The 21,940-nt window shown below is 42.1% G+C and overlaps 1 protein-coding gene across 3 annotated transcripts in view; it reads right to left on the reverse strand.

The window, feature by feature from the left end:
• Synpo2 (synaptopodin 2) overlaps positions 1 to 19,465 on the reverse strand; it is a 150,503-nt gene extending 131,038 nt beyond the window's left edge. For 2 of the 3 annotated variants that reach the window (XM_087631228.1, XM_087631234.1), the window contains exon 1: positions 19,220 to 19,465. In XM_087631228.1, coding sequence (XP_087487354.1) covers positions 19,220 to 19,324 — 105 coding nt within the window. In that variant the 5' untranslated portion in view covers positions 19,325 to 19,465. 3 annotated transcript variants of the gene reach the window in all.
• Between the last annotated feature and the right edge of the window lie 2,475 nt (positions 19,466 to 21,940).

The raw sequence follows: 21,940 nt of genomic DNA on the forward strand, positions 1-21,940 counted from the left end.
CATATAGGGTTCCATATAATACTATGTTAAAGAATTAAACTTTCTAAAATTTGTCTTTGTTAAATTAGGGAAAACATTCCCATACATGGACATTGCTTTCATCTTTTATCTTCTTGGTTTAAAAATAGCCATAATGAACAATAAAATCATCTAAATTTGTCATTTTATAAATAGAGCAGTTGAGAGCCCATTCATCTGAGTGATGTCGTTAAGACCAAAACCGAACCAGACTCACACAGTTCAACCCATACCAGCGTGCATCTCGCTAAACCCTGTGGACTTTTTATAAACATGAGCATATACATGCAAGGCACATAGGTAACTCCTTTATTTATCCTTTGAATCATTTTCTCATAACACACTGTGAAATTAAACTCAGTAGTAACACTACCTTGGGTCAACATGATGGCAACCCAAGCCTGACTACCCGAGTTCAAGGCCCAGCGACTACTTGGTGGAAAGAGAGACTTGACTTCTGCAAGATCTTTCCACATGCAAACACACACCACACACCACACACACACACACACACACACACACACACACACACACACACACACGCATGCACACAAATAAACATGAACTGCTACCACATTTACCCTAAGATTAAAAGTCCTATTCATTCATTAGTTAACTTACTCCACACGTCAGCCATGTGTGTAGCCTGCTATACATTCCTAGTTGTGCATATATGTGGCTCCTGTTAGTCATCCATGATGCCAAGAACCATGAGATGACATGCCTCCTACTTTTAAAGGAAAGGGTGGCAGCACACATGTGGAGGTGCACATCTGTTAACTAGAAACGCTAGTGGAAACTGCTAACAACATTTCTGTGTGGAACTTCAGGGAAGTGTGCCAAGGCCTGAAACTCATGATATTTGGAGTCCAAATGGAAGTCTCACCTTATCAGTGAGGGTGTCCCTACTGTCCCTATGCGCTCCTCTCTTTGTCCTCGACCACTGCCTCCACTCCTGTAGCATTATCTCAGTTCACACTCACGCTCAGCAAAAAACATGAACGCAAACTCAAAATCCTCATCCACACAGCTCGGGTGATGTTTATAAGTCCCCCAGCACCCTCCAGGGGTGTCCCTGTTTTTAAATTAAAAACAATTTTATATCTCACCAAATTAAACACGAGGATCCAGAGATCAGTTAGAATAATAAGGGTCTGATTATATACCAATTGTGTGCACAGATCAATTGTCATTCTGGAAAGGCAAACAAACAAAAGAACACATTCAAGAGAAAATAAAAAAGCTCGCCCTAGAAGGAGGTAGCGACTGAGGCAGAAGAAGGCTGTGTGGATACCCAGGAGAGAGGCCAGGGCACCCAAGGGCAGGCCTCATGAACCTTACAAATTCTCTATACACTTATTCAAAGTCACCCAATGCCTGCAATGTCTCAGATTTACTCATCCCATACCACAACTGAAAGATCTGTGAGGCTGCCTTTTCCTGAAAATCAGTTAAGAGCAGCTTCTGAAGAACGGGTTAGATTCTCCTCTGTCGTCTCTCTGTCTCTCTGTCTGTCTCTCTCTTTCACTCACTCATTCGTTCACTCTCTGTCTTTTTCTCTCTTCACACACACATGTACAGAGAGAGGGAGGGAGAGGGGCGAGAGGCAGACAGACAGGTATACAATGCTATCTATTTACTTTGCATTTTGGCAACATGTGATTTTTTTTTTTTTGTCAGAGAAAAGAAGTAAACAGAGAGATCAGTCAAGAGTGGGAAGAGACCAAGGGTGGTGGAGACAAAGAAACAATTATCCCTTCACATTGTTAAAGGGACACAGAGGAGCAGAGTAATTGGGAATAATGAGGATACTTTCCAGAGCACTGTCATAACCGGGTGCCTAAATAACTGTGTGCATCTGCTCTGAGCCCCATGTCTGTGGAGCACAGGATCATGGTAACCTCGTCAACAGGAAGCTAAGTGGTTGATTTGTCAAGGGGAGGGGAGCAGGAGCAAGGAGCAGGCTGGAGGATGAGCTCTTGTTCCTGGATTGCCCCTCTGCCAAGCTCTGCACCAGTCTGCCTGGGGCAAGACTGCTCAGATTTGCAATTCTTTATCTGGTAGACAGACAGCCTACAGATTAGACCTGAAAACCCAACACTGAGATCCTTAATTCCTGTATCATCAAAGGCACTCCATTATGTGTGTCATCTGCCGAGGTCACACTGAGCGCCATCCAGGAGAGAAAGACGGTTTCATGAAATGAAAAATAATAATGGTGTTCGTCTCTCAGGTTTGGGCTCACCTTAGTTTGGTCTTGACGGATGAAGATAAATGGTCATTCTAGGAAAAGTGCCTAAGGGTGTCATCGCTTAGGAAACGCAGCCTTATATGGTAATGGCTTCTAACGTCTGAGACAGGAGATAGAAAGGGAGGGAGAAAGAAGAGTGTTCAGCAGCGTCTGCCAAGGGTGGGGCATGGCCTTTATTTGACTTCAGAGAACTCTGTCCTACAGTTATCAGGGACGACTGATCCATGCATTTATTTCCTTTTAGGGTTCCTAAGCACATGAAATGATTTCATCTCTCCATAATGATTTCCATGTGCTGTTTCCAACCAACGAGTGATAGCGTGTTGTGTTTTGAATAGGAATGGTTCCCATAGACTCATGTGTTTGAGTGCTTGGCCCATACGGAGTGGCGCTATTGGAAAGTGTGGCCTTGTTGGAGGAAGTGTGTGATTGCGGGGATAGGCTTTGTGGTCTCAGGAGTTCAGGTCAGTTCTGCTACCTGCTGGCCAAAGATTTAGAACGCTCAGCTCTTTCTTCCCGCACTATGTCGGCCACCATGCTTCTGTCCACCTCTCAGGAAGGGAACAAGTGTAGTGGCCTTCCAAATACACCTCGGACTCAAAGTCTTGACTTCATAAAGTTAAATTTTTAAAAGCTCACAGTGTGTATGTGTAAATACACTATATATAATAATATATACATATATGATATATAATATATTATGTACTATATAATTATATTGTATTATATATGTAATATGCAGTATATACTATATTATGATATACTGTTGTACCATTATATTATGTAATTTTTATGAATATATGATATGTGACATATATAATATACATATAATTTCAGAACCTATTGTCTTAAATTGATAGAAAACTGCATAACAAAATAATTTTAATTAGTAATTGATACTGCAAACATGAAATGTGTTTATCCAAAGGGAAAGACTGAAACTCGGGGCATAAATCAGTTGCTAAAGTGCTTGTCATTCAAGTTAGAGGACCTGAGTTCAATCCCTAGCACCCACATAAAGAGCCAGGCACTGTGGTATACAGTTGTAATCCACAAGACTAGCCTAATTAGCGAGCACCAGTTTCCACTGAGAGACTCCATCTGGAAAAATGAGGTGAATGGCTTCTAAGAAACAGCACCTGAGGTTGCCTCTGATCTACACACACACACACACACACACACACACACACACACACACATGTGTATATACAGAGAGAAGGAAAAGCTGCATCGTGTGAAGTGACTATCCTAAACTATTTTCTATGGATGTTTTATGCTCTTGATTTTTGTCTGTGTATCTGAATTGATGACAGTAAAACTTACTCATAAGGCAATGCCTTCCATCTTTAACTAGGGAAATAGTAATGCTAAGGCGACCCTGGAGACACACTCCTGCAATCCTAACACTTGGAAAGTAGAGACCGGGGACCAGAGCCCCAAAGTCATCCTTGACTACCCTGAAAATTTGGGGTCAGCCTGAACTATATGAGGTTCTGTCTCAAAAATAACAATGATGACAATGACCTATCCCTTTGCCACGAACTTTCATGCGCCAGGCAAGCATCTCGGCACACGGCCCTTACATGTAAGGCACATGATGAACTGGTAACCAGGCAAGCATCTCGGCACACGGCCCTTACATGTAAGGCACATGATGAACTGGTAACCAGGCAAGCATCTCGGCACATGGCCCTTGCATGTAAGGCACATGATGAACTGGTTATTTGGGCTTTGCCTTGTTTACTTGTATAACTGAGCAATAGTCCAACATTTTTACCTACAAACCCAGCAAACTCATTCTGCAAAACCCTATTCTGCAGCTGAGGAAACAGAGGATCAGAAAGATGTTTTGAGAGTGACAGTCAAAGAGGGGCCCAGCACTGAAATGCTTTTGTTCCTTTAGTGGATCAGTTCTCCAAACAACAGCTAGGATTATCACCATTTAGGAAGAGCCCTGGAATTGACCGACACACTAGAGAATAGAATAAAATTCTCCTTTGCTCTAGGTCTGACGTTGGACAAAGTAAACTAGGTCAATGAGTCAAATTCTCCTCAGCACCCTTCGACCAGACCCTCATCTTTTGTGTGGAGAATCAATTACAGAGGAAGAAGAGAGGTTAACAGTATAGTCAAGCAATCTTCCACACACGAAGCTGTGATTATTCATCTGACAAGAGTGATCTAGACATTGCTCAGTAGGCTGCTGCATCAGGAAAAGGTAAAATGGATGAAGAAAAAATGTTAAAATTAAAGACTAAATTTGTTCATGTTAGGAACAGCATATTAATATTTTATAGGTGGAAAAATAATAACGTAGCCAGAGTTTCCAGGTGAGACCTTTATTGTCATTGTCATTGTCGTCATCATCATCATCATCATCACTATTATTATAGCCTGTCTTATCCATTACTACTATTATTATCTATCTTACCTTTTTTTAATCACTGGGAGATTGGATTTCTTACAGCTGTTTCTGATGGAAATGTGTGCACCACTCCTTAAAGATAGCAGCCTGCTTTTGTCCCGGGCAATTGCATCTACAGCTCTTGGCCGGTGGCTCTTTCCCTACAAGGCTACCAAAGCAACTGGACCTTTACATGCACATAGTTGTATTTACAAGATGGCAAAGAAATGGGTGCTAAGAGTTAGCTATACTTTAATACATGGTCTGAGAGGGATGCCATGTACTGGGATAGTCGTGGGGCACACTCATGTATTTCAGACAATCCCTGAAGAAACCTGGGTTGGTTTGAATGAAAATGGCCCCCAGAGGCTCTTAGAGAGTGGCACTATTAAATAGTGACTATGTCAAAGGATTAGGACGGGTAGCCAGTTGGAGAAGGTATGGCCTTGTTGGAGGAAGTGTGTCAAAGAGGGTGGCCTTTGGGGTTTCACATTCTCAAGGCAGCCCAGTGTCTCTCTCTTCTATCTGCTTGGGGATCCAGAAGTAGAAGACTCAGCTGCCTGTCCAGTACCTCATGCTTCCCTATGGCGATAGTGAACTACGCCTCCAGATGTAAGCCAGCCCCAGTGAAATGTTTTCCTTTGCAAGAGTTGTTGTGGTCATGGTGTCTCTTCAAAGCAATAGAACCCTCGCTACAAAGTTGCCTCACCTAAAATGGGGCTTCATGACAACTTGGAAGGAGAAGAGCCTTTGTCGGGCTCTGTACTTGATTAAGCAAATTTTCATTTACCTCTCTAATTCAATATAATGAACGTTCACAAAAACAACTCTTGCCAAAACATTTCTTTTAAAAATAAAAAGGGTTTTAGTTAAAGAAAATGTATTTCCACTTAGTTTCAACAATCTTGCCAAAGGGTAATGCTAGAACAAGAGCTGTTTCCAGCCCATCTCCAAGACTGAAAAACAAGACTGTTTAACCAGTTGGGACAAGTGACAAGATTGTTGAAACTACTAAGAAGCCTACATGGGACCAGACGTATATACGTATGCTCTTGCTGCAGAGGAAACTGTTGGGAAATAAAAGCGTAGATGTGGCATTTTTTTCAACAATGCTGAAGTCAGGCAGTACTGAGTTGAAAACTTTACAGTTTTAAACCTAGTGATAAAGTTTAGCAAGATCTGTGTAGATGTAACTTAAAATGGCTAAAGCAATATAATGTGCCAACATCTCTCCGCAAACACGGCTAAGGATGAAACCCTGGGGAAATTGCTGTAAATAGCAGCAGAATACTCATGTATGAAAGGATATTTGGTGTGTGGTTGGATGAAGGTGTACATACTTCTAGAATATCTCAGTCTATGGTACTTTTAGATCTTATTATAATAATGAAATAAAAACCAGGTATAGTGGCTCATGTATTCAAGTGGTTGGGTAGTTGAGGCAAGAGGATTACACTAAATTTGAGGATAGCCTGGGCTATAGAGTGAATCCCAGGTCAGCAAGGGCTAGAGCAATACTCAGCCTCCAAACAAACAAACAAACAAACAAACAAACGAAGTCAGTGGAGCTTTGCAGGAATTGAACAGGAAAAGGGACTGGAAGGAAATTTCAAAATTAAAATAAATTCCTTAAGGAAAATCAGCATTTTACAGAAAAAGTGTGCGAGCAACAATAGAGTAAGCACCCGCTTTAACAGGAATTAACAGCAAAGATTCTAGGGCAAAGCTATAAAGTAACTCATGCCAGATCCTTACCTGCTGTCAACTCTAGAGTATATTAGTTAGGTATAGAAGTGTGAAATTTCAACACAATATTATCTGCAATGCATTGTACAGAAACTTACATTTAAACTACACCGAAATTACATTTGTTTGCTTACTTGAAACAGAGTCTTATTTTTAGCCCAGGCTAGCCTCAAGCTCATGAACCTCCAGTCTCGGTGACCTATTGGGACTGGTAAGCACCACCACCCAGGGTTGGAAATCTTTGAACCATGTTACAATGACATATGCTGATACAGAGACTTACACATGCATTTGTAACCGTCCAAAGCTCGATGCCTTTCTTCAGACCCTTAGTAGAAGTGCAGAACCTGAGGGTGACCTGGTTTTGCTTGACAGAAAATGAATATTCTAACTCTACCTATCTTCTCTAGGTTAAGCCATGGTTCTAGTCACCTGACACATTTCAAACAATAAACGCAATGTGTCCTCTCACAGTGAGCTGTTTGGAAGCATTCCTTAAGGAATTTATTTGTTTGTTAAAGCAGCCTTTAGCAAAGAAATTGATGAAACAGAGAAAATGTTTTTACAACAGATGCTGAAAGTGTTTCCAGTATCGATATTTTTATTGAAAGTATATTAGTATGTTATCATTTAAAATGCCCTTTCTGCAGGCCTAACAAGAAAAAATTTTCATTGTCTATTGTCTTTCAAGTGTAAAACACTGTCCTAGTTAACACTAAAAAATAAAAATGTAGCCATAGAATTAGTTCTAAGAATAAAGGGCAGTCATCTGCAAAGACAGAAATCAACTTACAACAAAAGTCTTTGCACTGTTGATGATAGGACAGAAATGGCTTTCAGATAAGGATTCATTTTCTCAATACGTGTCTATGGATTGTCTAAGATTATCTTTGTCAGCTATGGTACTATTTAAACTCAAGTACTGAAGTAAATAAAAATCTTACTAGATCTTTAAATAAATAAATCATAGCCCACTGGGCCACATTAAGACTTTAAAAATTATAAATTCCATAAATCATTAGTTTTAATAGAAAAAAGACCTCACTAACAGAAAATAAATTTTTCAGTGAGAGTAAAAACACTTTCTGGGATTGCTTCCAGTATCTCTCCTTTTTTTTTCTTACTTTAAAACTTTATTGGATTTTTTTAAATTTACATTTTAAATGTTATCCCCTTTCCTGGTTTCCCATCCAGAAACCTGCTATCCCATCCCCCCCAACCCTGCTTCTATGAGGGTATCTCTCCATTTAATTTGATACTTGAAGCAATCTCACTAAAATCAGAGACAAGACAAGGATGCCCACTCTCCCCATATCTATTCAATATAGTACTCAAAGTGCTAGACAGGAAGTGGTAGCAAGAACAACTCATCTGGAAAGGCAAAAAACCCAAAATAGTGGGGGAAAAAATCTTAATGATAAAAGAACGGCTGGGGGAATCACCATTCCTGACCTCAAGCTCTACTGCAGAGCAATAGTGATAAAAAGTGCATGGTATTGGTAAAGAGACAGACAGGTTGATCAAGTGAGGGTTGGAGCTGCTATCTCTCACCCATAATTCTTCTTGTCTGAAAGAAATGCAGGGATGGAAATGGATAAGAAATAAAATCATACACTTATACACACTTAGTCTTTGACAAAGAAGCCAAAAATATACAATTGAAAAAAAAAAAAGAAACATCTTCAATACATGGTGCTTGTCTAACTGGCAATCTTTTTTTTTTTTTTTTTAGTTCTTTTTTTTTTTTTTTCGGAGCTGGGGACCGAACCCAGGGCCTTGCGCTTCCTAGGCAAGCGCTCTACCACTGAGCTAAATCCCCAACCCCATAACTGGCAATCTTTATGCAGAAAAATGAAAATAGACCCATATTTGTCACCATGCACAAAGCTCAAGTCCAAGTGGATCAAGGATCTCAACATAAAACCAGATACACTCAATCTAATAGAAGAGAAAGCGGGAAAGAGCCTTGAACTCATTGGCACAGCAGGGAATTTCCTAAACAGAACTCCAATGGCTCAGGCTCTAAGATCAAGAATTGATAAATGGGACCTCATGAAATTGGAAAGCTTCTGTAAGGCAAAGGACGAAGTCAATAAGACAAATCGGCATCCTACAGATTGGGAAAAAAAATCTTCACTAACCCCACATCCATAGAGGGTTAATATCCAAAATATATAAAGAACTTAAGAAGCTAACCACCAAAAAACCAAACAACCCAATCAAAAAATCGGGTATAGAACTAAACACTAAATTCACAACAGAGAAATCTTGAATGGCTGAGAAGCACCTAAAGAAATGTTCAAAGTTCTTAGTAATCAGAGAAAGGCAAATCAAAGACCCTGAGATTCTACTTTGTACCAGTCAGAATGGCTAAGATCAAAACCTCAGGTGACAACACATGTTGGTGATGATGTGGAAAAAGAGAAACATTCCTTCATTGCTGGTGGGATTGCAAACTGGATAATAGCCTGAGGAAAAGAAGGTCCAGTGACAGACCCAAAGTAGGATATAGCTCAAGGGGAGGTCCCAAGACCTGACACCATTACTGAGGCTATAGAGCTACCATGGCTGCCCTCCAAAAGGCCCAACAAGCAGCTGAAAGAGTCAGATGCAGATGTGTGCACCCAACCAACGAATGGAAGCTACTGACCCCTCTGTTGAATTAGGGAAAAGCTGGAGGAAGCTGAGGAGGAGGGCAACCCTGTAGGAGGACCAGCAGTATCCATTAACCTGGACTCCAAGATCTCTCAGATACTGAATCACCAACCAGGCAGCATACACCAGCTGAGATGAGGCCCCAAACATGTATACAGCAGAGGACTGCCACATTTGGGTTCAGTCAAGGAAGATACATGTAACCCTCAAGAGAATGGAGGCCACAGGGAGTTTAGAGGTCTGGTGGGGTGGGGACATTCTTGTGAAGAGGGGGGTGGGGAGTTGGGGGTGGAAAGAGGTTTGGGAATTGGAACAGTCGGAGAGTAGATTGGGAGGGGAATAAAATCTGGAGTGTAAAAATAAATAAAAAAATAAACACTTTATGCTCAAAAGAATGGAGAAATGGCTCAGTGGTGAAGAGCTCTTGTTGCTCTTGATGAGGACTTGAGTTTGGTTCCCAGCTCCTATGTGGTCACTTACAACTGTAACTGAAGCTCCAGGGCATCCGATGCACTCTTCTGACTTCTGTGGGCACCAGGCATGCACATGATATACATAGATATAGATACACGCAGACAAAACACGCATAAAGTAAGTAAGTCTTAAATATTAGAAAAAGAACATTTTGCACTATAAAGTAATAAAAACTAGTTTAAATACTGTTGGTTTTACCTTTTATTCATTTTTCTTCACTTACATTAAAAATAAATATTATCACATCAACACATGTGAGCATAAATGTATGATGTATGTGTGTAATACACATGTACATGTACTATATACACCATATATAGTATATTATATGTACTCCTTCCCCACTATATATTATACACATTTATTATAGAAGTAAACTATATCATATAGAATATATTTTATATATCATATATTATGTTATGTGTATATATTACATATTATATATTATACATGTATATATAATTTATATGATATATGCACATACACTATATGTCTAGTGGGGGTGGGGGTATGAAATTTGCCCAAAACTTTACTTCCTAAGGCTCTGTGGTGGTTTGAATAAGAATGGTCCCCACAGGCTCCTATGTTTAAATTCTTAGTCATCAGGGAGTGACCCTACTTGAAAGAAAGAGAAGGATTAAGATGTGTGGCCTTAATGTGTTGGAAAAGGTGTGTCAGTGGGGCATGGGCTTTGGGTTTCAAATGCTTAAACCGTTCCCATTGACTTTCTCTTTCCACTGCCTGTAGATCGGGATGTAGAACTCTCAGCTACTACGCCAGCACCAGGGCTGCCTTTGTGCTGCCATGTTCTCTGCCATGATGATAATGGACTAAACTGAAACTGTAAGTCAGTCCTAACTAAATGCTTTATTTTATGAGTTGCCTTGGTCATGATGTGTCTTCACAGCAATGGATCACTGAGTGAGACAGGAACACTCAAAATAATTGGATAGCATTCATCTGGGTCAAGGCAGACTTGTGAGCAAAGTTCTAGGCAGAAGCACACATAATACATAGCAAACCCTATACGACAGTTGGTACATAGATCCCCAGTGCACACACATGGAAATTCACAACCATCTCTAGTTTCAGGAGATCTGATACCTTCTTCTTGGCCTCTGCAGACCCCAGGGATACAAATAGCGCAAAGATATTAATTACATGCAGGCAAAACACACATAAAATTTAATTTTTAAAAGAGTAAGAAATACAGTGTCATAGGGCCTGGTTGTGAATGCTTATCATCCCAGCAGTAGGTATGGGACTTTAAGATCTACATTGTGTATACAGCAAATCTGAAGTCAGCTTAGTCTGTCTAAAACCGTCCCAATCCTACTGTACTTCCCTCCCCATCCCCCCATAAATCATGTATAAATATTTTTAAAGACCAGGCAAGGTGGCACTTACCTAGAATCCAAGTACTTGGGTTTTTTTGAGAAGGTAGCTGGTGGTAACTTTAAGGTGAACCTGGTTTACACAGCCAGTACCAAACCAACACCCCCTAGAGTACAAAGTGAGACCTTGTCTAAAAAAGAAAAGTTAAGAAAGGGAAGAAGGAAGGAAGGAAGGAAGGAGGAAGGAAGGAGCAAAGGCAGGTGGGCATGGTAAAATTCCCAAATGTCTAAATGCACTGATGGGACAGACAGATGATGTGGCCTCAGGCATCTGTGTTTCTCTCAGCATTCTCCTCTCCTAAGCAACCAAATAACAGCCCGTTAAGTTCTGAACACATGGCTTTCCCAACCCAAAGCAACATGACTAGGTCTGTCCCAGCAATCTGGTACAATTTTCTAGTACTGCTTTGCCCTCTGTTGCTATAACAAAACACTGACCAAAAGCAACGGAGCCTATTGCCAAGGCTCTTTCTTGGTTGTTATCCACAAACCGACAGTAAGCCCCTATTGCTTAAGACCTACATAACTCACAGAATATGGAGAATGTGGTCTGGTGCCTACATAGAGCTTTCACGCAGTGCTCATGATGCTGGGAAGTGTTACGCATGCTACCAAAGGAGAAAGGTACGTACCAACCCAGTTATACATCTGCTATAAGATGCCCTGTTCTGCAACAGTGGCACAAAACTTGTAGGAGCAACCAATCACTAACTGATTGTAAATAAGGGCCACTCCGTGAGATAGAACCCATGTCTGCCACTGCCCAGGTACCCGAGAGTCTGAGACTAGAAAGGCCACAGTCCTAGGAGAGAACGAAGTACTGTTGTCTGCTAAGGACCATACCAATAAACTGACCCCTAGCAACATCCTCTTCTACCCATAGGTAAGTGTCTCGCTCAGCCTTCACCGAAGAAGCTTCTCCCTGCAGTCGATGGGAACAGAGACCCACAACTGGAATGAAAGAACGACAGACTTTGAAACACACAGTCCTACATGAGATGTCTCCTTTCTTTCATGGCTCAGTAGATTCTGAGGAGGAAGAGGCAGAAGACTGTGAGAGCCAGAGGGGATGGAAGACGCCATCCTTCTCGTCAGGGCCGTCTAATCACAACAGGAATGACACACAGGAAATCATGGAGACTGAGGCAGCATGCACAGGTATAAGCCAGATGGGGTCCCAAGACTCAGAGGGAAGCAGACACAAACTCCCATCCCTGACCTGGAAGCTAACTCCCAATGTTAACTGCACAGAAAGAAAGACTAATTATCCCACAGGAGCCTCACTAAGCATACAAACCGTATTTAAGGGCAGGCTCGATGCCCAGAGGTAGCTGGCCAACGCAGAATGATCACAACAGTATTTTTGGAGGAGGTTTTTTGGAAGGGTTGTTTTTTATTTGTTTGTTTGTTTGTTTGTTTGTTTGCCTCATAATCTATTACAAGACAAAAACCATCTCAGGGGTTTTCTTTTCCTTACAAATCTCTTGCTTATATACACTATGGCTTCCAATTTTGTTTTCATGGGTTTTCTGCATGTGCAAATGTCTGTTTCTCAGCATCCACATGTGTTTCTTGTGCTTTTCCTGTGGATCTTTTGATTTGTTTTTGTTTGTTTGTCTGTTTTGCTCTATTCTGGATAGAGAGAATCTGGGCAGAGTTGGGGGAAAGAGAGACTATAATTAGAATATATTGTATGAAAGAAAATCTATTTTTAATTAAAAGAAAAGAAAAAAGAAGTCTATGTATATAAACAGGGGAGTGTGAAATACTTTAAATGTTGGGGGAGGAAGAATAACAAAGAACCTTAACCCCATGTATTCTGTAGAATAAAACTAAACAGGAAAAAGAAAGAAAGAAAGAAATGTTGCAAGGCTTTCTGAGTTAACAGAGAAATCAGTGCAATGAGTAACATAGAAACACTTGAAAGGATGAGATTCCCCAGTACCATGCAAGTACACAATGGAGCTCTGAACGCTGTACTGAAGGTGCTGATGGACAGACCACTTCTATTTTAAGTGTAAAGGTTAAATGATTAAACTATTTAGGGACTGGAGGGATGGCTCAGTGGTTAAGATGACAGAGTTCTTCCAGAGGACCAGAGTTCTGTTCTAGCATTCATGTCAGATAGTTCATAGCCACCTGAACCTCTAGCTCCAAGTGATCCAACGCCTTCTTCTAGCCTTCATGTGCACTTGCACACACACACACACACACACACACACACACACACACACACACGCACATACACACACACAGAGTTAAAACGAAAACAAATCTTAAAAAGTAAAAGTATTAAAACAATAACCACAGACTTTTTTCAAAGATTTATTTATTTATTTTATGTATGTGAGTACACTGTTGCTCTCTTCAGACACACCAGAAGAGGGCATCAGATCTCATTACCGATGGTTGGGAACCACCATGTGGTTGCTGGGAATTGAACTTGGGATCTCTAGGAAGAGCAGTCAGTGCTCTTAACCACTGAGTCATCTCTCCAGCCCCAATAACCACAAAAATTTAATGAAGGTATAACATAGGAATGTAATTTGTAATATTCAACACAAACTCAAAATCAGAGAAAGCTGAATTAACAGGTAAATTTTTTTCTTTCTTTTCTTACATGAAAACTTTGTATCATAATCTTTTATAATTAAAATCAACATAATCTTTTATAATTATAGTGTGCTCTTTGTAAGTCTCATGATAACTACATGTTAAAAACCTAAGGAGACTATATGCCTCTATTCCCAGCACTTGGGAGGCAGAGGCAGGCAGATCTCTGTGAATTCAAGGCCAGCCTGGTCTACAGAGTGAGTTCCAGGATAGCTGGGGCTACACAGAGAAGCCTTGTCTTAGAAAGATAAAGGGAAAAATGTATAGTGTATATTCAGTATAGTGTAGCGTAATCCCCCCCCCCCCCTTTATTTTTTTGGTAGAAGAGAGAGGAAGGAAGATGTAGAACCAGAACTGTTAGACCTGATGGTGGATTCCACCACCAGAAGATTTCCAACATAGGACAGTTGATGGGTTAGGGCATTAGATTCCATGCCCATTGGTTGTGTCATCTGTTGACTCTAAACTAAGATTGTCTGGTGTTTTCCACTTGGGTGACTCAGGTGGGCTGGAGGGAAAGAATTTAGCCTGGGGCAGAATTAGGCCTGGCTTTGGAATTGGAAGATTGGGCAAGGACTGAGTTCCAAGGGCCTAGAGAGATCTTGGAGCTCTGGAGAGCCAGAGCTGGCATTTGTGGGACCTTAGCTAGGAGAGATACGTGGTCTTGGGTCTCATAGCACTGGACTGGGAACAGACCTAGGCAGCAGGTGCCGGTGATTAGCCGGATTTAGCATGGAATGTTTTTTAAACTACATGCTACAGTATAGAATAACACCAGTAAGTGTGTGTGTGTGTGTGTGTGTGTGTGTGTGGTGTCTGTGTATCTGTGTGTGTATATATGTGTATATATGTCTGTGTATATATACTGTACTATATTATTATATACACATGCATGTATATATTAGGAAGCTTCACTGCAATAAGTTTCCATGTGACTTTTTTGAAATGTCTTTAATGCTAGTTATCCCTCCCTGTATTCCCTAATCTACCCTAAGACTGTTTTCTGGAACAACAGAGCTGTCACACATCTGCATTCGAAGCACTTGAGACTGGATTCACAAGACCTAGGATGGTTTTTTTGCTTTTAGGCAGAGGATAAAGAAGAGTTCCTTAGCTGCTGTCAGATTCTAAAATCCATGACCAGATAGTACTCTGAGTATTTATTAGGTATTACTGAGGTGATTTTAATAATTTTTTTCTCTCCTTCATCATCCTCTTTCTCTTCTCTCCACCCACCTCAGTATTTCTCTAGTTTTACACCCTCTCCCTTCCTGCTTCTACTCACTTGCACACACCCCATTTATAAATGCATTGGGCAGGCCAGTGAGCCCACTGTCTTAGTCAGTAATCTATTGCTGTGTAGAGAGACCATGACCAAAACAACTTTATAAAGGAAAACATTTAATTGGGAGATTACTTATAATGTCAGAGGTTTAGTCCATTGCAACCACAGTGGGGAACATGGCAGCAGGCAGGAAGGCATGGTGTTGGAGTAGATGAGAGCTTTACATCCTGAACCACAGGCAGGAGGCAGAGCAAGAGACTGGGCTTGGCCTGGGCTTTTGAAATCTCAAAATCCACTCCTAGTGACACACTTCCTCCAATAAGGCCACACCCCTTAATCCTTCTCAACAGTCCCACTCCCTGGTGAATAGGCATTTAAACACAAGAGCCTAAGGGGAGGCCATTCTCATTCTAACTATCATGCCCACTGACAAAACCAAATGGGAAAAAATGCACATGGTCCTATCTTTCAGGGAGGCCCAGCGTTTAGCTCGATCACTGTGGGGCTTCCCAACACCTCTTCTTGCTCCAGTCAGTCACTTATCTTGACATCGGAAGGGAAAATCCTTTATTTGTAATCATGACCTGCTCACAAAGCCAGGGACTCACACCGCTCTTAGCCTCTCCGTGGTCATCCCCTTATTACTCTGAGACAGGATGAATGGGGAAGAGCTCACAGGGCACACCAGGCTCTAGTCAGGCCTTAGGGGGCATGGCTGACCTCAGCTCTCTCCAGCAGGCTTTGTGTCTGCTCACACACATTCCTCTTGGAATGTTAAGCAATCTTGATGCGGGGGGTGGGGGGGCAACCTCAGACTCACTAATTCAAGACTGGACACAGGTCACAAGATTAAAAAAAAAAAACCAAAAAACCCCCAAAACTTTGGTGGTAGATCACCCTAATTTATGTTTAGTCTGGCCCATCTATTTGCTCATTACTTTTAAAATGTAAGTTGATTTTTAATTGTAAGAATTGTTTGTAAAAGAAAACTTTCTCCAAGTCTTTATAGGGAGATTTCCCCGAGTGGTTTGCCAAGAGACTGCCAGGGACATGGCCATGTAAGCACATGTCCCCGAGGAGAGGGTGAGGATGTGAAGACACAGACATCCTTTTTCATGAGGAGATTTGCAAATGGGGCTTTCTATCAGGATCAACTTGCTCCTGGGATGAATTCAGAATCGGCTTTGTCCTTTGATTGTCCTTTGAGCAAGTGTTACAAAGGTTTGTTTTGCATTCCAGAGGTAGAGAATATTACCGATTACTTTGACCTTAAGCTTTTCAGTTGAGCTTAAATGTCAATGAAACCTTTCCCTAAGATTCTTCTTTTTTTAGGGTTTCTATGCTGTTCAGCGTACCAGGCAAATGTTAAAAATACTTGTGTGTCTCTCATAAGTAACTAAATTGAAAGTTAATAGAAAGATATTCCCTAATAGAAAGATATTCCCTAGGGATTAAAAAGCAATTAAATTTCTGATCTTGGAATGATACTGGACTAAGTTTTATAATGCTATTGCAGTCTGTTAGCATATCTACATAGGATTATAGAAAACCTAGATGTTTACATATTTTATTATAAACTATAGGATATGATACTGTAATTAAATTTTCCATTTTATGGAAACGAGCATATTTTTAACTCTAAAATTAATAGCCTGTGTGGATTTTGTTGAGAGAGGATTTAATGTAGCCTAGGCTGACCTAGAACTTACTATATCAATGCGGGTGACTGACTTGATACTCCAACTTCTTCTTCCCAAGGGTTTTCTTGGCATATTCTTTATTTAACTTGTCAGCTATCTCCCTGCACTTAGCCTTTCAGCTTCTTTACTTACTCCCCCTACTTGGAGGTCACTCAGCCATAATGAGAAAGACCAGCCACAAGCAACTGACATTCACTTCACCTTGAGCTCTGGGAAGAGCTCCCCCCCGCCAGGTTTGCTCACTGAGTTGACTCCGCGGCTTAAGCTTTCTAGCTTTCTAAAATACGTATGACAATATAAAAAATCAAATATAACAAATTTGAGCCAATGATAAACTCGAACTGGAAAAAGGCACCATCACTGTTATCTGAGCCTTACACCTCACTTAACTCATTTTACAGCCCATTAACATACAAGGAAAAAGCAGATGGTAGGGTGTGGAGTGCCCACAAAACCGCAAATTAAGCAAACATTCAAAGCTTTCATGGTAGCATTTTAAAATCGACTCTAAATAAACTTAGGAAGTTATACAACCTGGTGTGGAGGAGTGCTGGGGAAGGAACTCAGAATCTCCTACGCGCTCCATCATTGACCTACATCCCCAGCCTCTGACAAACCAGATCATGAAAGTGAAGACCTAGGTGCTCTCAGAACAATCCTTTAAAGCCATCAACATATTGCCTGGATATTTTAGGAAAGACGATTTCTAAGGAATGTAGACTCAGTGTTCTTGATCCTCATGCAGCCTGGTAATTGGAAGATTGATAGAAGATGACCTTCCCTCTACTTGCTTCCCGGAGTAACCACAAACTAGTCAGTGCCTTAGAGAACTCGGAAGAAACCCACCATCCACTGTACCTTCCAGGCTTGGCCACAGCAAAGCCTTTGCAGAACAACAGCTTTTTGGGACCACTGGTCCCACACTCCAGTTAGCAGGCGAGGGACTCGGAAATACACACTGGTAGGACCAGTGAGTGAGCAACATAGAACTCAAGAAGTGTATAGGTCCAATTTCTTCCTTGAGTTTCTCTTTCCCTACCCTAGGCAACATCTCCCCTTCTATGGCAACTGAGTCAGGGCCGGCGACCGATGGGCCTCAGGCCAAACTGCAAGTTAGATCAGAGCCGCAAGCAGAACCCAAATCTCAGCTAGCGGAGCCAGCAACCAACTGCGGCTGAGCAAATCCGCCTTAGTCTCCTGAGCCGTGCAATGTGCTGAATCCCGCGTTCGCGTTTTATCTGCTGTTGGTTCCAGCAGAGCTCCCTTCCAACCCTTTCATCTCTCCGTCGTCCCAAACTGGAGCCTCGGGGTGAGGACTCGGTGTCCCTGGGCTTTTTCCTCATTCAAAAGAACTAAAAGAACAGGGACCTCTGAGGAACTTTCTAGATATAAATGGCTTTCATCTTCCAGTTCTGTGCTCACAACTTCGTTTCCGCACTTCTCACTAGGTGGCAGGATTCAACCACCAAAGAAAGAATTTTCCCGATAGATGCTTGGGAGCAGAACATTTCAAAGAAATGTCTGTCTTCACAGGGAACATTTATAGAAGATAAAGAAGACTATAGCTCCAAAGGCAGTGACCCACATGCTTCACAGAGGTCCAGATTCATTTCAGCTATAAGTACGCAACAAGAAAGTAACCCTTTATGCCTCCAGACACCGGCACGGGATTCAGCAGTTCGATGTTAACATCTGATTAAAAGTTTTTCGCCTCCTTGCTTTCTAACTTCATTTTAGCTGAATGCCAATTAGAAACTAGAGCTCTCCGTGAGATTATGGGTATTATGCTAAATTGAAAATCGATCTAATGTGACAAAGCTAAAGAATGTTTTAAATAGCCATTAGTTGCACCAGAAAGATAGTTCTAATTAGTGCGTATGTAAATTATCTGTGAATACACTGAGGAGACTCAGCAGGCTGTACTTAATATAGTTAATGCATATATACACATACATGCATACATATATACATACATATATATTTAAACATCAAAGAGGAAGCCAGAAATTGGGGTAGAAGGATACAAAGAAAGAGCTGGAGGAAGGAGAGTGGAGGGAAATAGCATAATTATATTTTAATAAAATAAAATTTAAAAAATAATAAACTATCTATGACTCTATCTTGAGCTCTTAGCCATGTGAGTATAGTCGTTGGAATATACAGTACTTGGGATTTTGCATTTCTTTAAATGCTTAAAAGACTAGTCACTTAAATAGATCTCATGACAATTCTTGATGCCTTAAAGATTATCGCCCCAAACTGGCCTTTTTACTCCTGTTGCACAGTAAACGTCACTACCAACTGTTTGTTAGAGCCCACCAAATGTCCGTGCCCAGTGGCTACGAAGAACTCAGGCCTGTCTTCTCTGTTGGGAGTCCAGCAAAACATGAAGCAGAGAATGCGTGAAAGCAGTTTAAGGTTGCTGGCTTGTCAGATGCAATTAACCAGCCCGAATTTCACCAGATAGGATTAGCATTCCCTCTGTTGATTGATAGCTAGTTACATGGCGCACGGTGTACATTTTCGCACGAAAATCTTAAAAAAAAAAAAAAAAGCCACATTCTACATAAGTTCTTCGACAGCTCAGAAAGCAAGCAAATGACGGGAAAGACCATCAACAGGTTGTTTTCATCCCTCTCCCTGCCTTACAGCCCAGAACGCCTCTCTTGGTCCTCCTACCTTTGCCACTTGCAAGGGCTGCTTCTCCTCCTTGCCTCCTTGCAGCCTGAACCCCCAGGGCGCCCCTCCAGTCATGGAAATGCAGATGAAATCTCCGGTGCCCATCTTCTCCTTTCAGCTGGGCAGCATCAAGAGCTTGAGAAAGCCAGGCGAAGCCGCGGTGCAGGAGAGGATGCGTCTTAAGCTTAGCTGGTGCGGAGCGTGCAGGACGCAAGGCTGCCCCGCTGCCGGCTGCGGGGAAAGTGCACGGAGGCCGAGTCTCCCCACCGCCCTCCCAGCACCTGTACCGCCCTCTCTTGCGTCACACCCTTTGCTCAGCCCACTTACAGCAAAAAGGACAGAGCCTCACGCTAAAAGAAAAATCCCAGTTTGGGACAGAATGGGGCCAATGTAGAGCGGGGAGAACAACATCGCTCTTGCTTTAGCAGATTCAGTGCCAGCACTTAAATAGAACGGAGATTTAATTATTCTATAAATAGGAGCCAGTTTGTGGGAGTTTTAACCTCCAGAAGTAAATGTTAAATGTTATGCTAAAACATAAACTCTCAGAACCCAATTACTAGAGGGTTGAGAGACTGTCTCAAAGAAATACATCTGTTTACCACATTGATGAATGAAAAAGAAGAGACAAAGCAACTTTCATTACTGTTGTTCCTGATGCCTGAAGAAATCAATCCTTTAAAGTGGGAAATAAAACACAAGCATTTTGAAAACGCTTTCTGAGATTGTACTTTTCTGAACGAACGTATGTTTTTTAGATGGGGAAGATGGGAGGAAAAGGAGGGCCTTCTAGTAACTTTTCCTGTCGCAAGGATTAAGATGTTTTAGAATTTGCTGGTGTCATCTGAGAATGTCAGTGTGCCGAGATCAAATCCATGTCGTAGGCCCTTCCCTCCCCATCCTTCCCCTGTTCCTACCACTACAATTCTCTCCCAGTTTCATGTGCTCATTGTGAAACTGACCGAGTCCTTTTGGTGCAGCCAATGTTTGTGGGTCAAGGACCATCTAGGGGAGCACGTGTAGCCTTAGTGCCACAGCCTCTGACAAGAACTGGCTCTCCCTTTCCCAGCTGCCATCAGCTGCCCAAGCTCCACTCCGAAATGCATACAAAGATCGACAGGATGCCTAAACATTTGTGTGGTCACCGTGACACGTGCTACAATATTTCTGTCAGAGGATTCCTCATTACCTACTGACCCACTAAGGCCTGGTGGGCCTGGAATGTTTGTGCCTTCCAAAGCACATTATCGAAATGCCATCTGAGCAGGTGCAGACTGAGCTCTGGAGTTCCAGGGGGAGGGCTGGGGCGGCAGAACCAGCAGTGAGAGAGAGGATGCCCTCAGCCCTCCCGGAGGTATTTTCTGCTGCTTAAGAGTATGGTCTTTCTGTTCTGAGGCCAAAAGTTGTATGTGGAGGAACTGCTGCTCCTGGCTGTCTGTATTCTCTCAGGAGGATATCGGAACAGGGCCCATGCGCACCAGCAACAACTGTTCGTGCACAGAGTTCATAGCCGCTACCTTTCTTAGTCTTGGAGAACTGGGAGCGCATACCTCACTGCTGGGGCTGCTAAGACCCACGGTCGGATGGACTTACTCAACAAAAGCATCTCGCGGTGCTAGAGGTATCATGGCTTGAATGTCTTCTATTTGGACACTTGGTACCCAACCGGCGGCAGCACTTTTGGAGACTGTGGAATCATTGTGACTGTGGTGTAACCTAGCACAGGTGGGTCCCCAAGGGTGGGCCTTGAAGGGCCATGTCCGCTTCTGGCTCTGGCCAAAGCTTTCTGCTTCACATCTGCTTCAAGTTGTGAGGGGCCGAGGCCGTATAATCCTGCTGCCATGATAGACCGTATCCCTAAACCTGCAACCAGAATAAGCCCTTCCTCCTTTGAGTTGCTTCTGGCAAATACTTTGTCACAGAAAGGCAAAAGAGGGAGGGTTCCTGATCAGAGTCCCTGTAGAGATGGGAGGTTCGTAATGTTTGCCTTGGCTTGTAGCTGGCTCGCCACGGTGTTTTCACAGTATCAGTTAGAACTTTTCTTAATGATATGACCAAATACTTGATAATAGCCTATTAAAGGAAGAACGGAATCACTCTGTATCACAGCTAAAGAAGGGATAGGACTCCCACAGTGGAGAAGGCAGGGCAATGGGATTATGAGGCAGTGGTCCTATTGTGTTCCCACTAAAGGAGCAGATAGGAAGTGAGGGGAGGTTAGGAAACCCCAAGGCCTGCTCCTATCAATCCTCTTCCTCCAGAACCACTGGCCAAGTGTTCAGTCACAGGGGACATTTTACATTCAAACCATAGCATGTTGTCTGTAATCAGTCATTTTGAATAGGGCCCACTGTAATGATCTCATATCAATTAATTACCATTTTAAAGATCCACATCCAAATATAACCACATTCTGAAGTATGCGGGACAGGATTTCTACATAAAAATTTGGGGAACCACAATTCAATCATACGAGTGATGCATACCGAGGCAGGGAAGATGGCGCCTAAGTTGGAGTCACTGGCTTCTCTGTCAGTGGACCCAAGTTCCCAGCACCTATTCAGGAGGCTCATAACTGCTGGGACTCTATTTCCACTCTGTCTCCACAGGTCTCTTCACCTGCATTCTATGTACATACACACAAACACACTGTGCACACGCACAAACACACTGTGCACACACACATACAAACACACTGTGTGTATACACGCTGTACACACA

This window comes from Rattus norvegicus, chromosome 2, assembly GCF_021556685.1.
Source record: "Rattus norvegicus strain SHRSP/BbbUtx chromosome 2, alternate assembly SHRSP_T2T, whole genome shotgun sequence".
NCBI lineage: Eukaryota > Metazoa > Chordata > Mammalia > Rodentia > Muridae > Rattus > Rattus norvegicus.